The sequence below is a fragment of the Coccomyxa subellipsoidea genome (assembly GCF_000258705.1).
Source record: "Coccomyxa subellipsoidea C-169, whole genome shotgun sequence".
In the NCBI taxonomy this organism is placed as follows: domain Eukaryota; kingdom Viridiplantae; phylum Chlorophyta; class Trebouxiophyceae; family Coccomyxaceae; genus Coccomyxa; species Coccomyxa subellipsoidea.
In genome coordinates this window covers 210021-225235 of record NW_005178032.1, presented here as the reverse complement: position 1 = coordinate 225235, position 15215 = coordinate 210021, and the positions used below count along the sequence as shown (strand labels likewise).

The 15215-nt window shown below is 50.1% G+C and overlaps 3 protein-coding genes across 3 annotated transcripts; 2 read left to right on the top strand and 1 right to left on the bottom strand.

The window, feature by feature from the left end:
- Window positions 1-368: 368 nt before the first annotated feature.
- Window positions 369-9912, top strand: COCSUDRAFT_56214 (ATP-binding cassette transporter; the record flags this gene model as incomplete). The annotated part of the gene is made up of 14 exons (XM_005646255.1): window positions 369-386; window positions 877-1008; window positions 1430-1588; window positions 2540-2713; window positions 3005-3203; window positions 3776-3888; window positions 4261-4384; window positions 4818-4990; window positions 6169-6270; window positions 6648-6755; window positions 7169-7298; window positions 7851-8023; window positions 8946-9200; window positions 9796-9912. 14 exons carry the CDS (start codon window positions 369-371, stop codon window positions 9910-9912), a joined length of 1977 nt encoding a protein of 658 aa, XP_005646312.1.
- A 2482-nt stretch (window positions 9913-12394) lies between these two features.
- COCSUDRAFT_56213 (hypothetical protein) lies at window positions 12395-12683 on the bottom strand (the record flags this gene model as incomplete). The annotated part of the gene is made up of 2 exons (XM_005646254.1): window positions 12395-12467; window positions 12589-12683. The coding sequence occupies 2 exons, from the start codon at window positions 12681-12683 to the stop codon at window positions 12395-12397; spliced, it is 168 nt and encodes a 55-aa protein (XP_005646311.1).
- Window positions 12684-13713: 1030 nt separating this feature from the next.
- On the top strand, window positions 13714-14856 carry COCSUDRAFT_56212 (hypothetical protein; the record flags this gene model as incomplete). Its single annotated transcript, XM_005646253.1, has 4 exons — window positions 13714-13731; window positions 13919-14005; window positions 14367-14569; window positions 14841-14856. The coding sequence occupies 4 exons, from the start codon at window positions 13714-13716 to the stop codon at window positions 14854-14856; spliced, it is 324 nt and encodes a 107-aa protein (XP_005646310.1).
- Window positions 14857-15215: the final 359 nt, after the last annotated feature.

Sequence of the window (15215 nt, the reverse complement as noted above, 5' to 3'; positions counted from 1 at the left end):
AGTCCAGGCAGGCGCCCGTGCGCGAAACGCAATTGAAAATCATTACAAACGTGGAAGTTCGATAATAGAACAACACAAAGTGGATGAAGTACAGTGCCACACTGGTGACGTCAGGTACAACACGTGCCATCACGAGCCCAAAACAAAGAAGAGAAGGGCTCGATTGACATGCCAAAAGGAAACAACAAACGAAGATGAGCTGGTTGCTGACAGAGCACTCGAAGTGCTGAATCTGTGAGAGGCAGTTTGCTGATATGTCACTTGAGGCGGCCAACTTAACATGTGTCATCCGCAAGCCCAAGTGAGAGCTGCACTAGATCAAATGCTTGCTTGAATAAGCTCAGAACATGGCTCGTTCTGCTTCAGCAATGCTGCTCAGGCAGATCGTGAACAGCCATAGCAACGCAGCAATGACTGGTGCATCGCGACTGTCAGCCTGCTTGCAGATCCCTGCTCAGCAGTTATGCAATCTGCGATTCTTTGCTACATTCGATCTGGAGAGCTTTCGAACAACCAAAAGCAGCGCAGCATGTAGACTTCATCAATCGCACCTGCACCTGGTGAGCCGCTGCTCTGTGTTGTGGCCATCGCAGATCACTGGGCATTGCAAAGGGCAAAATGCAATTAAAACTCTCTCGTGTGCCCAGGTGCATCCCGAGAAGCTATTGGCATCGTGCACAGCGCAGAGCGCTTCCTTACATACAGCAGCGACCCTGCTCCAGGTCAGGCCCACCATCCGCGCTCACATAGAACCTGAAGCTTTCGTGCAGAATCTGCTGTATTAGCCGCCTTTCTTGGGCTGAAGCTCTGCAGATGGCAAATTAGTCGATAGCTGTAGATTTGGAGCCTGGTGAGTCACCATTGTGTGCATGGCAGGACGAGCGGAGATCTTCAGAGGGAGCCCAAATCCCCCAAGGACAGCAGAGCAGACGCGTGCCAGAGGCAGCTACTGCAGCCAGTCTTCCAATCGAGCAGCCAGACACCAAAGCTGATGCAGCAATAGCAAAGGTGCACCCCACATCGTTGCTGAGATTGCCTGGGTTGTAACAATCAAGGGGCTGCCATCTGAGCACCTGTTCGCAAGCGGTATGCAGCTCTGAAGGAATTGCAGGGCACTCAAGCATGAATGCAAACAAGCGAGTCACACGCCGCTTTCGTCTGGCCTTGCCCTGGCTCCTGTGTGTGGTCCTGTACTGGGATTGAGGAGGTTGTCACACCAGTTTGGGCTGTGCTGCTTGATTAGACATGTGTGCTGTAATAGGATCGCACCGTCTTTCCCCCGAGTCCTTCCCCGCAACTTAGGTTATTCATTAGATTGCGCAGAGGTCATCTGTGTCCACACGAATACACACGCATGTATTGTCCCCCAGGTCTTGCGCAGTGCTTGAGAAGTTGAGGGAATTTAGTAAATGGAGCCCCGGAACGGCAGGTGCTGGGAAGCGACGAGGAGGAGGCGGCGCGCACCTCTAACACGGAGATCCTGCGCCAGCTGGCGGATTATCTGCTGCCGCGGGACAACGCCGAGTACCGGTGGCGCATCGGCACCGCTCTCTCTCTGCTGGTCGCCTCCAAGGCCCTCAACGTGGCGGTGAGTGGCCTATTACTATTATTAGTAAGAGTCGTCCGCACATGGGCACATGCTTACATGGCACATGGTGATTTGGACATGAGTACTATAGATTGCAGCATCTTGTCAAAGACTCTAGCCGGTGCTTGACATCACTACAGCGCTCCCGAGCAAGCCATGCATTCATTTGATGATGGTATTCCTGCAGAATTCCTAGGCTTTGATCTTCATCCATCTGTTAATTTGCTGTTCTTGAGCTCCCCAAGCCCTTTTTAGCAATGTGTTTTACATTTGGGCAGGCCATAACACGACTGTCCCACCTGTCTCATGCGCTCCTCTAACTTGGGCAAACTAAATAGGTTGTAAATGCAGATGTTGGGTCCAGGCAGTTGCAAAGTAGACGTGGTGCTTTTGAGGGCGAAAGGCAGGAGAGCTTGAAGAAAGCAGGTCCCTGAGGAACTGCGCTCCCAGTGTGTTTTGTTTCCCTGGTCCTAGTTTGTGTTTTTCTGCTCAGCGCGATCAGTTTGCAGATCCCTTCTGACCCTCACCAGCTTGGGGTCCACTGCTGTAGATGGTCTTCTGGGGTTTGTTCAGAAGCAATTTTACATTTAAATCGAGCGCCAGAAAGTCCCAGGAGACCATCTTCAGCATTGGGGCGCTGAGCCGGAGATGTTTCTGAAGTGATCTCTAGCCTGATCTGTCTCTTGGCCTGACAGGGCACCATTGCCAGCTGGCAAATTTGCCCGGTTTGGCATTCTGCTAGATTGAAGATGATCTGCTGGTCCGGTGGCTGTTTTCTGATGGTCGCCTTGCCAACTTGCCAAGCAGACCATGCAACGCGTCTTTAGCGGTTATCAGTTGGTACCAGATTGTTTTAAGATTCAGTGTGTCTCTCTTCGACACATCCTCACCTTGAAACTTCCCATATTGCTGTGATAAAGTTGCCTGACTTGGCTTTATCTGTTCCAACAGGTGCCGTTCATGTTCAAATACGCGGTCGACGCGCTGACGGCCGATCCCAGCGGCGCCGTTTTGGCGGCCACGCCGTTCTTCCCGGTAATCCCGGCAGCCGCGCTGCTCGGCTACGGCGCCGCGCGCGCCACGTCATCGCTCTGCAACGAATTGCGCAACGCTGTCTTTGCAAAGGTGCGCCACACAAATATTTGTCCTTATACTGCCCTTTTCTTGGCTTTTAGAGGTGCCCTTATCCACTTGTACTTGCCGGTCCGGTCCAGCATTTCGGTACATGTGTTTGATGGCGGTGAGTTTGGGCAGCCCGAGAGCAAATGCCAGGCAAACACTGGTCTGAGAAGCTCCTGGCGGCGAAAACAGAGCAGAGCGCTGACATCAGCGGGATGCACCGCACTCCAAACCCTTGTGGCTAACACTCAAACACCCCAGAGACCCTTAAATATATCCCCTTTTTCTCCTCTGCAGGTGGCGCAGGGCACAGTGCGGCGAGTGGCGGCCGATGTTTTCGCGCATCTGCATGCGTTGGACATGCGGTTCCACTTAGCGAGGGAGACCGGAGCATTGAACCGGATTATTGACCGGGGCACGCGGGGCATCACCTTCATCCTTTCGTCCATGGTCTTCAATGTTTTCCCCACGCTGTTCGAAGTCACTCTCGTTGCAGGTGAGGGCCGAGGAGCATCGAATCCTCCATAATCCAGTGCGTGCAGGATTGGCGGGATTTCAGCCCTACATCCCAGAAGTGCAAAATGAAATGAGGTTTCTAGAGTCACTAGGCTGCACCCTGTTTTCCATGGTCTTCAACGTGTTCCAACCCTCTTTGAGGTCACGCTAGTAGCTGGTGCGTGAAGGAATATGTTTCCCTACTTTCCTTGAGTTGAGGAAGTGCGTAGGTCTGGGAATTTTAACTGTTTGTCCTTTGTGGCAATCGCCTTTGTCGCGGATCTGGAAGATCGGGTCCAGGCTTTGACAACAGCTGGGGCTATAAGGAATTTCTAATGTCAATGAACCACAATGTGGCCCTTGGTGGAGTCTAAGGGTTGACACCTTGCATGCATGTCAAACAGCCTGTTGCCATGAAGTAGGACCTACAATTTTTTTTTATTGCGGCGGATTTGCCCAACTGCATATCTGCCATTTTGTCCGGGCAGTTATATGTACGCTGTCAATCACCAGCAGTGCAGTGCCTGTGCTGTCGTCATTTTACTGATGATTGTCCTCTTTAAACTTGTGCAGGCATGCTGGCGTACAAGTGCGGCCCGGTATTTGCCGCGCTGACGGCCGGCGCCATCGGCACCTACTCAGCGTTCACCATCGGCATTACACAGTGGCGCACGCGCTTCCGGCAGGTGCGCACATGCTGCCACCTGACGGCACATTTCTTTCTGTCTTCTTCTCTCAGCATGCAAAATAGCATTGCAGCTATGGTCAGGACACACGAGGACGGCACTCCGCATCAGCATGGCGAAGCATGTAGCTTGTTTTTATGGGCCTGTGAAAGTACTTGACACTGCTTGTAACTTGGGATATGAGATAGAGCTTTGCATCTATGGTGTAGTGCCTGAGGCCATGCATGGTCAAGAGGGTCTCCTGACCCACCATTGCTTGAACCAGGCCCTTGAAGTTTTTAGGTGGGGCTTGCCTCTCACTGCAAAGATGCCAGAGGAAGGTCTGAAATCTAATCCCAATGGCCGAAATTTTTGAATATGTGTGGCGGGCAGGCCATGAACAGGGCTGACAGCGAGGCGGGCAAGCGAGCGATGGACTCGCTGATCAACTACGAGACCGTAAAACTCTACGGCAATGAAGCCCACGAGCAGGCCCGCTACGACATGTGCCTCGCTGGTGCGCGCTTCTTCATCCCTCGAAATCAACGTTTGCTCTGTTGTGGCATATGGAGTAATGGCGCTTGCTGTGAGTGTTTGTGCCAAAGAACATAACTTTGTGTGCCAGCTGTTGAGCAGCGGAGCTGAGAATTTGCTACAGAAATCTGCGGCACAGCCTTGGGCACAGAGGAACTCTTGCCATAATGCCAGCTTGCTTGCATGGTCTGCTTTTCCTCTGCATATTTCAAAGGGCGGCCCTGAGATTTCGTTCAAAGTAGCTTGCACCCTCTCTTCGACTATGTTTACTGCCCCAAATGTCCTGCTCATGGCAGATTTAGTTCACTGGGAGACCGGCTGCTCCTTGCGGTTGCAGATTGCAGCGCTTTGCAGCCCGCACATGTAAAAAAAGTTAAACCATATCAAGTCACTGATCCTTCTTGACTTGCCTGCAGAATACGAAGCGGCTGCGCTCAAAACGCAGACGAGCCTGTCGCTGCTGAACTTTGGGCAGAGCTTCATCTTCAGCTGCGCGATTTCGGCCGCCATGGTCGCGACCGCGCACGGAATCGGTGCCGGGGAACTCACCGTTGGGGACTTAGTCATGGTCAACGGCCTGCTCTTCCAGGTGGGGCCGCCTCTCCTTACTAATCTGAGGCACTGTCTGGATCGTGTACTTCTATAGAAGCTTCCTATGGTCATCTGTGGGCAGAAGTATGGGCTGCCAATGTAAATCCAGGGTGAGGATGCGGTATACTGACAGTCTCCGCAAAGAAAGTAGATCAACCTTGACTACATAAAAATGACTTGGCTTTCAAAAAGCACCCCTGACATGCCAGCTGGCACATCAGCCAGCATACAAGCACATGGCTCAAGGAGTTGTCACTCTTTGTAGGCCAGCCCAGGTTGATATCCGTGAGTGTCCATCGAGAATTCCGGTGGCGCTCCCGGCGTCACACCCATTGCCGCGGCTCTAGTCTATGCGCCGCAACGCTTGCCCTTATGCATTGCACTTAGCTGCACAGGACAGCTCATGCTCCGCGTTCGTGAGCACCCAGGTGCGCCCCTTTGGGGCATCTGCGTGCCGTGCCGCCTCAAAATCCAAAGTCATATGTGCTGTCGCGGGGTGTGTCTCGCTACTGCTGCTGCAATGGTGCTGTGCTGGTGCCTCTAGAGAAGGCCCCTGCTGCACCTCCACCTTGAGCTCATGGCCATGTCACGATCTGGACACAGCCCAACAGTCTGCTTCTGCTCCCTTTTTATTCATTAGGGTGTGGCATCATAGCAGTGAGTGGTTCCGCAATGCGGAACCATAAAGCAGCCAAGAGGTCGCCCAGGGCTGTAGCGCCAGTGCCAAGACTCTGGTGGCTTACCTGTGCATGGTGGTGAGGCCGCCGTGCAGCTGAGTCACCATCCCTTGGTACCGGCGGCCACAGCCCTCGTTGGTCTGCGGGCTTCTGTCCTGCTCTTCAATGCGTCGCATCAGCTTGATTGTGTGCGCGCAAGCAGATTGCGCGTTCTCAAATTCTGAGGGACACACCAGGAAAGGAAGCTTTACTTTCATTTTAACATCATTTGCAGGAACAGAAAACGATTGCACCACCTGGCCTGCGGGATAGGCTCAAGGAAAGGACTAAAGGGACAGGGATAGGCCATGATGGTGAAGATGATCAACTGCATTTTCAGGGATGCTGTAATTGGGGTGCTGTCTGCAGTGCTAGAGGCAGTCAGCCCTGGAAACCTGAATTCATATTTGAGTTTAGATTTGAACTTGGATTTGAATTTGAATTTGAAGTTGCTGCGCAGGTGTCGATGCCGCTGAATTTCCTGGGGTCGGTCTACCGCGAGACGCAGCAGTCGCTCATCGACATGGGCGCGCTGTTTGGCTTACTACAGCAGAGATCCCAGGTGTGTCCTCTCTGCAATTTCTAGGATTTTTTTCCCTCCCTCGAGTTAAATGGCGTTGAAATGGCTGCAAGGGAAAACCTAATCAGTAGCCGAGCTGGTCATTTTCCCTTGCTAGTTTCCCTTGTAGGCACACGATGTGCTTGCCGTGATCATTGTGCAGCGCTTTGTTGGGATCTTTCATGCAAGGGCTCCTGTTCAGCATCCTAGCAACCATGCTGATTATGCTCCCTTGCTCCAGACACATGCTGTAATTGAATGGATGGCACTGCACGGCTGTCAAGCATTCTGTCCGCTGTGGAGCTGGCACCGATATGAAGATTATTAGCAATACACAGCCACACCGTTTTAAGTTTATGCATGCGCTCTTTTCTGTGCAGATAACGGACAGGCCTGAGGCTGTGGAATTGGAGGACTCTGAAAGCGGGTATGACATCGAGCTGAAGGATGTCACCTTTGGCTACAGGGCAGACCAGCCCATTCTGCAGGTGAATATCCCTCGACTCCTCCTCAAGCAGTACAACATGTATCTAATATCGGGTAGAATCTGAGCAGCACTGAGCCAGCTTACTATGGACGCTACGCGTGCATGAAGTTAGAAGGGGTGCACAACTGTATTTTTCAGCCCCTTGTAGACTAGGAGATCAAGAAAGTGCAGCTCTGAGCATCAGCTGGCTGCCGGTCCCTTATGGTGCACCGCAGTGTCTGTTGTACTTCCAACTTCCAAGATACGGCAGGCTGCACTGCCTTGTGGTGATCTGTGCATGGCAAGGTGAGGCTTATCAGAATAATGTGGAATTCCAGACCTTGCTCGTACACAGGCTTCTCTGGGACAAAGTGAGCTACCTCGAACAGGTTCATGGCCTGAATTCAATTTTAGAATTTGAATTTGCATGCGCAGGGCTTGTCGCTGCAGGTACCGGCGGGCACGAGTTGCGCGGTGGTGGGAACCAGCGGCAGCGGAAAATCCACGATTTTACGCCTGCTGTACCGATTCTATGAGCCAGACGCCGGCACCCTCATGCTTGCAGGTGCGCACGCCTGACATCTCATGTAGACTGCAGATGTGCTTTGACTGCGTATAGCCTTTGCCTCGCTTTGAAGGCACTTGCAGAGCTCCCTCAAGGCATTTGCGGTCTGCAATGGGCACCTAGGGCCGGCGCGTGCTTATATATTTTGTAGGGTTTATATTTAAGATATAGAGTTTATATTTTAGGGTTGAAATCTAGGGTTTATCCTAAACACTCGGTTCATCCTGCATGGGTGTGCATGCCCGCTAGCCTATAGATGACCAGGCTGACATGACAGTCCAGAGTTTGGCCATGCCTGATCTGGCACCGCATGCATGCGTACAAGGATTTAAGCTCAGTTGTGCTGTCTGCATGTCCTTCTCTTGTCTCTTGACCAAAGAACGTGCCTTTGGCTTTACGGAGGACATTTACTTTGACTGTCTAGAGTGAGAAGCTCGCGCAGAGGCCAGCTTTGAAACATTCGCAAGTAACACATGGCTTTGGGAAATCTCCGCTGCTTCAACGCTCATTGTTCAATTGTGAGATTTTATGTCATGATGGACATGCGCGCAGACCGGCCGCTGGACGCATACAGGTTGGCGAGTCTGCGAGCAAAGATCGGCGAGGTGCCTCAGGACATGGTGCTCTTCAACGAGACCATTTTCTACAACATCGCCTATGGCAGACTCGATGCACCGGCCGAGGAGGTCTATGCGGCCGCGCGCCAAGCTGCCATCCACGACCAGGTGTGCCTTGCCTTGCCTCTCTCGTGTTCAACCTTCTCAAGCCAGTGCCAAGATTTGTGTCCACGGTTGCCGTGTGTACGGCAGGCGAGTTTGATTGTGGACGAGCTGGCCATGCAGGCCTTCTAAGAAACTGATATACTGTGCCAGGGTCACCCCATGCGATCATTCTCTAAATATAAAGCGACAAAATACTAGCATTATTGGCGGGAATAAATACTTTAACAATGCGATTAAATGCCTCAGGAACAAATTTGTCACTGTTTTATCGGGCAAAACATAGGTATAGCCACGTAAAGATAGGTTTATCCCCAAAACCCAAAGTAAAAATTTTGTTGTGATCTTATTTGAAACCAAAATTGAGTGTGCACTGGGAGTGATTTCTGAAAGGGACTCTAAAGGCCCCATAAAAGCAACATTTCAACGCATCGTATTTTTTCGCATTGTACTGGCCAGAAATAAAGTGCTAAAAAATGCTCGCATTCTATTTTTTATCGCATTATCGCATGCGGTGACCCTGTACTGTTCAGTATGAAGAATGATGGTGCTGAAGACACATGTATACTCTCAAGCCTGGGGCTGCTGTTACAGTAGCCATTGATAAGCATGGTGCTGCTTGCTAGCCACGTCTACTGACCCTCTGATGGGAATCCTTACGCGCATGCCCAACCTGCCTATTAGTTCTCAGAGCTATCTTACTTTTCATCCAAATGGATTGAGATTCAAGGGGCATTAAGGCAAGGCAAGGGGATTATTTCCCCTTGCCCAACAAAGGGGAATGAAGATTCCCCTTCGTTGCGGCCGCAAATCCTGCTTTTTGAGCCACTCTCAATCCTGATCCGGCTGTGCCTGATCTTTCGGCTGTCCCTGACTTTTCATTTTTTAAGGGCACCAGTACTGACACCTGGATTTGATGCACGCACAGATTCTGGCGATGCCCGACGGCTATGAAACGGTAGTGGGGGAGCGGGGCCTCATGCTGAGCGGCGGGGAGAAACAGCGGGTGGCGCTCGCGCGCACGATACTGAAAAATCCCCGCATTCTTTTGTTTGACGAGGCGACCTCCGCGTTAGACAGCGGAACAGAGCAGTCCATCCTGGCTGCTCTGCAAAGCCTCGGCCGCGGCCGGACCACGCTCTTTGTCGCGCATCGGCTCACAACCGCCGCCCAGTGCGACCAGGTAATTTACTGTTTGCAAACTCTCACTATCATTATTATAATCATTACACGCTTTTCTGGCCAAGAGGCAAGGTGCGTCCTGCAGACAAGCTGCAGTTAAGGGCTGCCACTATTTTACCCCTTGTTGGACTCGCCGGATCCAAGCAAGACCCAGTCAACCGTGGGCACGGTGCTCAGTGTTTGTACCGCCCCACACCAGCCGGGGCCACTCTCTCTACTAAAAGAAAGACTTGTTCGTATAGATCGCAGGGGTGCTGTGTATCGATTGAATTCCCTCAGGTGTGGGTTTGTGCAGTCTTTGTTCATGGGCTAGGGTCCGCTAGTGAGTGGACGCCAGTGGGAACATGCAAAGGGTGACAGGGCAGTGCCACTTCTATCATGAGGGCATCCTAAAACCTCGCAAGGGGTCCTTGCTAAAACTTATTTTGTGAGTCTTAATTCTGCATGCTTTTTTTCTGCTCTCGGTGGCAGCTGCACCGGCCCAGGGTGATCCTGAATATACTGATTATTACACCTCTTCTAAGAAACTTGGCTCAATCCCCAGTCCAACAAATCTCTTGTGTGAGGAGACGCCAACAAGCAGCGCTGCTGTGCAGATAGTGTACTTGGAGAACGGTCGAGTGGTGGAATCTGGGAGTCATTCTCAGCTGCTGCGAGCGGGCGGCCGCTACAAGCAGCTCTGGGACAACCAGGCATCCAATGTCAACGCCTGATCTGGCGCTGGCCATTGAAGCAGGAGTTTGTTTGGGCCATTGTTTGAGCAGGAGTGTGACGGCCAAGCCTTTGGACATGGATAATGCAAACACAATATCAGAGGCAGTTTTAGCGATTGCTCCAGTTGACTCCTCATGTTGTGCTGAGATGTGTCGCGTTCTGCTGTCTCTCTGGTACAGGAATGTAGGTACAAGCGCAGTCAAGATTCAATTGCGCAATGCATATGCTGTGGTTGTAGTCCTAACCCCGCAGGATAAGATACAATGCAGGGTTTTGCCCCATGCATTGAAAACTGTCCTTTGAAGATTTCTCCTTGGAACCTGAGGGGTTGCCTTCTCTAAGGTGCATCTGTGTATAGTGCGAAGAATGCTTGAATGGATTATCAGACATTCTGAAATAGTACTCAATTACTGATGTTTAATCATTTAGTAAGCGAGGGTCAAACCTGGACCCATGGGGCGGATTCAGGAGCATATGCATGTCAGCGCTAGGACTGGCATTTCAAGACAGCAACATCAATTGGGCGATGCAAGTGCTGCAGATGTTACAACCTTCTCTGAATGCTCCTCTTGATCTTAACATACTCACCGCTGCCGACTGATGAGTCACAGCTGCCAACCCTCGTCCCGGCAAAACCAGCTAGTTAGGGTTGCGTTCCACATTTCTTCCTGCGACGTCAGGAGCCTTGCAAACAACCTTTTTGTTCACGGCTAAGACAAAGTGAGATCGCTACACAAACGATTTGGTACTTCCGATTGTTTGATGAACGCACGTGGTGCCAGAAGATCACAACGAGGAGGAACCTGGCTGGCAGCAAGACTTTGCAGATGAAGATCTGGAGGTAAGGGATGCTGAGTATCTAGATACGTACCTGTAATCGATCAATTTGTTCAATCTATCAACGCTTGCGGGCGCATTGAATGTCTTGGTGAACTCCATGAGAACGGATCAGGGATGGGTTACATGAGGTTCACGACACTGCACATTGCTTGCAGCGAGTGGTAATAGACTTTTTGAAAGGTTATTTGGCGTATTTGAGGAAATATTAAAAATCATCTATGGCATTTCAGCATGATACAACCAACATTGCCGGTATCACCATGCCCAGATCGGATGTCACCCTCACGTAGAAACTACTTTGATCGCCGGGGTACTGCACAGGCACAGTTCTTATTGGAGCGGACAACCGATGAGTACATACATCTTCATTATGTCTGCGACAGTCTGAAAGGTCTTGACAGCATGTCCCTCAGAAATATAGCGGCTCTGACGGTCCTCATCTTGCTTCTGAGCGCGCTGTTATCAGGAGTTAGCGGCTGCGGAGAATGCCAGAAGGAAAGTTGCGAAACGGGGTTCTGGGGAAGCACTTGCACTTGCAGACTCGATTCGGGATGCGACGGGGACCAGGGCTCAAGCTCGTTGGGCCTAGTTGATCTAGGTGAAATAGGTGGCACTATTAGCGAAACAGTAAGAAAAGTAGCCCCGAAGACCCCTCAATTTGTCAAGGACGCAGGACAACAATTCAAAGACATTCCGAACATAGTCGAAATAATCAAGAACGCTCCTGATTACGTTCAGCAAGCAGATGCCTGCATTGCAGACGTCTATGGGTGTGCCACAACCAAGATCCGGTCATATCTTCCCAAACTAGACATTCAGATGTGTAAAACTGAGGATTCCAAAATCAAATTTCAAGCAGGTGCGGCACATATCTGCCTGCACTACTTTCTGCTACACAAATCTGCAGGATTGCACTCCAAAAGACTGGTATTGCTGATGCCAATTATACTGACCGGCTGCCATTTTTCCAGGGGATCCGCTTTGGCAGGCGTATTATGGGCCGCGCATTTGGGACTCAGCAGCAGCTGGCACTCTTGTAGGTCTGTTTTTCCCAGCATCAGCACCAATTGCTGCAGCAAAACTGCAAGCTGAGCTGAAGAAGCAACTGGCAGGCCTTGAGGAAGCAATCAACACAGCACTGCAAGATGTGCAGGATGAGGTAACCCATGATGCTCCTGACTTTCAACACACTAGCCTATTGTGTACCCACTGATACAGCGAAGCAGTACAATGCGTTTGCTTGCATGCTTTTCAACTTTCTTTAGCACCCTGGAAATTTGCGTACCTAGTAGAATCATCATCGGCGCAAGTTTCAATGCTGCCTAAGTAGCTGTATGGCCTTTGCAGCTGTACAAACAAGCCACAGATGTCTATACTAAGTTATTTGATGACCTACTAAGCGGCCGCGTGGTAAGTTGCACTGTTAAGTATTGTCAGATTGGCGCACAATTTCTAATTCTCGCATCGACAAGGCTCTGTCATGATCATGATCGTTTCAACGTGCAGAAACTCACGTGCACTGTGATGTCTGTAGCCAGATGGCAAAGCCAGCCTTGACCTGTCAAAGCTTGGCATCAAGCTCTGGTTCTTTTATGTGAAGTGCACCAATGACATTGCCGGCCTCGTCTTGCCCAGTGAGGGCTACAGCCGATGGGCATTTGGCTGGAGGGTCGGACCCCTCCTTAAGTTGGGCTCCCGCAATTTGTTCAGTGCCCTGCAGACCGGCCAAGACAGCACCATCCCTCCAGGGCAGCCTGACTCACAACTTCCCAAGAGTAAGCTCCTAATTTTGATACTCCCAATTCGCAGGCTGACTATTGTGGAATTTCCATCACTGGTAAATTATTATTGCCATTGCTATTATTATTATTATTATTATTATTATTATTATTATTATTATTATTATTATTATTATTATTATTATTATCATTATCAGTAAACTAAAATACTTGCATGAAGGGCATTTGTGTTATTATTACCATTATTATTATTATCATTATCATTATGATCATCATTATCATTATCATTATCATTATCATTATCATTATCATTATCATTATCATTATCATTATCATTATCATTATCATTATTATTAGTATTATTATTGCATTTCTGGTATATGGTATATGATGTGCATGCAACAGATGAAAGAATAAGGGGTAAGCAATCTGATTTGGTGCAGGCTCAACGAGAATCATTTTGAAGAATTCGTGCAGCCAGCTTGGGACAATCAGTGTGGCAACCCTGATAAAGTACCCTGACTCTGCATCGCTTCCACCCAACAGCTGTTTCACAACCTTTTCTGATGCGTCTGACCCATCTGGAATCTGGTGTATTTCGGGCTGGTCGGTCCTGCCGCGTGATGGTTCAGCATATGTTGGGAAGTCCAAGAACAGGTGATTCGCCCACATAGCTATTTCCACATGGGATTTTGGTCTTGTGCCGGCGAGAATGCCAGAGTCTCAATACTTTGTTATGCAATTGGTCGCTGTGGCTTTCCCACACTATATAGAACCTGCCAACCGCGACCAGGTACATTCAAAACAAAAGCGACCTTCTGTGATCCGCAGGATCATATATTACACCGCCTTTTCAAGCAATGGCTTGACGTGGGGCTCAGCATCTTACTGGACTTTGCAACATGCGAGCTGCGCGCCCGGAGCACCTGGTTGCTTTGGCTGGGATCAGGTGAGGACCTTGCTCCTTACTTTTGCGAGAAATCTCACAATTTTTTGGCTTGCTCCTAGGCCTGGTTTGAGAAGCATTGCGACATGGTCAACAGCACAAGAGCTTACGAAGCTTAGTAAGCCCCCAGCTGTGCATCAAGTTTCTAGGTCTGTGTAAAAAGAGACGATTGACTGAGGCAAACATAACGCATGAAGATTTTAGAAGCATGCGCCAACATTTGCATCAGCCTTTCCTTCTAAGAAGCTTGGCTGAAAGCCAGTGTGGCTCTGAACATGTCTTTGAACAACCAGGTGATCTTTCAGGGCATTCCAGGTCACAACGGCAGAATGTGGCTTTAGCCTGTGAAATTTTATTTTCTTAAAGCCGACTTGTGGCTTCCAGGCGGACATCCAAAAGCCTGTCAAAGGCCACAAATCCCCCTTCAATTTGTTAAAAGCCACTAAAAGAGACACCGATTGTGATCATTCTGGGTTGCAGAGAGACACGGGACCTTCTTTCGCCGATTATACAGTGGCTTTCACATGCCCACTTGCGCCTCCTCCGCCGCCGCCGCCTCCGCCGCCGGTAGATTACCTAATCAACTTGACTTGATGTCAGATATGTGCTTCACTGGATTTCATGGACTGCTGCATTGCTATTGCTATTGCTATTGCTATTGCTATTGCTATTGCTATTGCTATTGCTATTGCTATTGCTATTGCTATTGCTATTGCTATTGCTATTGCTATTGCTATTGCTATTGCTATTGCTATTGCTATTGCTATTGCTATTGCTATTGCTATTGCCTGCCAAGAGGCAAGGTGCAGCTTATTGCAGCTTAGCAGATAAGCTGTGGCTAAAGGCTGCCATAATGCACCCCTTGATGGACTCGTCACTGTTGCAGCAGGAGTTTATCTACTCTAACAATGAGACTGTGCATTTGCAGCCGCCGCCACCGCCACCGCCTGTTGTCCCCACAGCACGAAAAATGTGCTACCTCTGGGCGGGGGGTCCCCCGGGTCCCCCGGGAAAAGGCAACGCCCTGAACAAGTGCACCGGCGGGGATCACTACACGGTCTTCGTTGCACAGACGCCCGACGAGTGCAAAGCAAAATGCATGCAAGACAACGGAGGCTCCGGCGCGAACAAGTGCACGATGGTGACCTGGACTTCAGATAAGAACTGTTACCTCGTCGGCAAACAAGTGAACGCAATGAAGTTCTATGCTGTTCCCCAAAATCAGTGGACTTGGGTAGTGGTGGACACCGCACACGTTGATCCTGCATATCCGTGGGGTGATTGCTGGGGGTCAAATTCTGTCTGGAGCCCCAAAAATTTTGCATGGGCCCAAAATCAATGCCCCGGTGGCTTCCAAGTGATCTCTGGCCGGTAGTCCATATCTTTGCAAGTATGTCAACAGGCACGAGTCCAGTTGAACAGAGATAATGGTCGATGAAGTCTCTGAAAGAATATGTGATACCTGCCAGCCTGGTCTCAGTTTTGGCCAAGATGGATCTTTGACTGGTTGCTGACTTGGGAACCCAGAAGACAGCATGTCAAGTGATGTCAACAGTACGCCGGGACAAACATCTTCTGGTCTTCTTTAGTTACCCCATGGGTCAAACAATATCCACAGTTCAGATTGCCTGCGGGTGTTTGTGTGAGGGTGTTTGCATTGACTTCCACTGCGTTGATTATACATGCCACCGTGGCGATCAATAGGCACGTGACGTGCCTATTGATCGCAAAGCTTCAAGACAAGTGAGCGTGAAGGGCCTGCTTTGCATCCAATGCC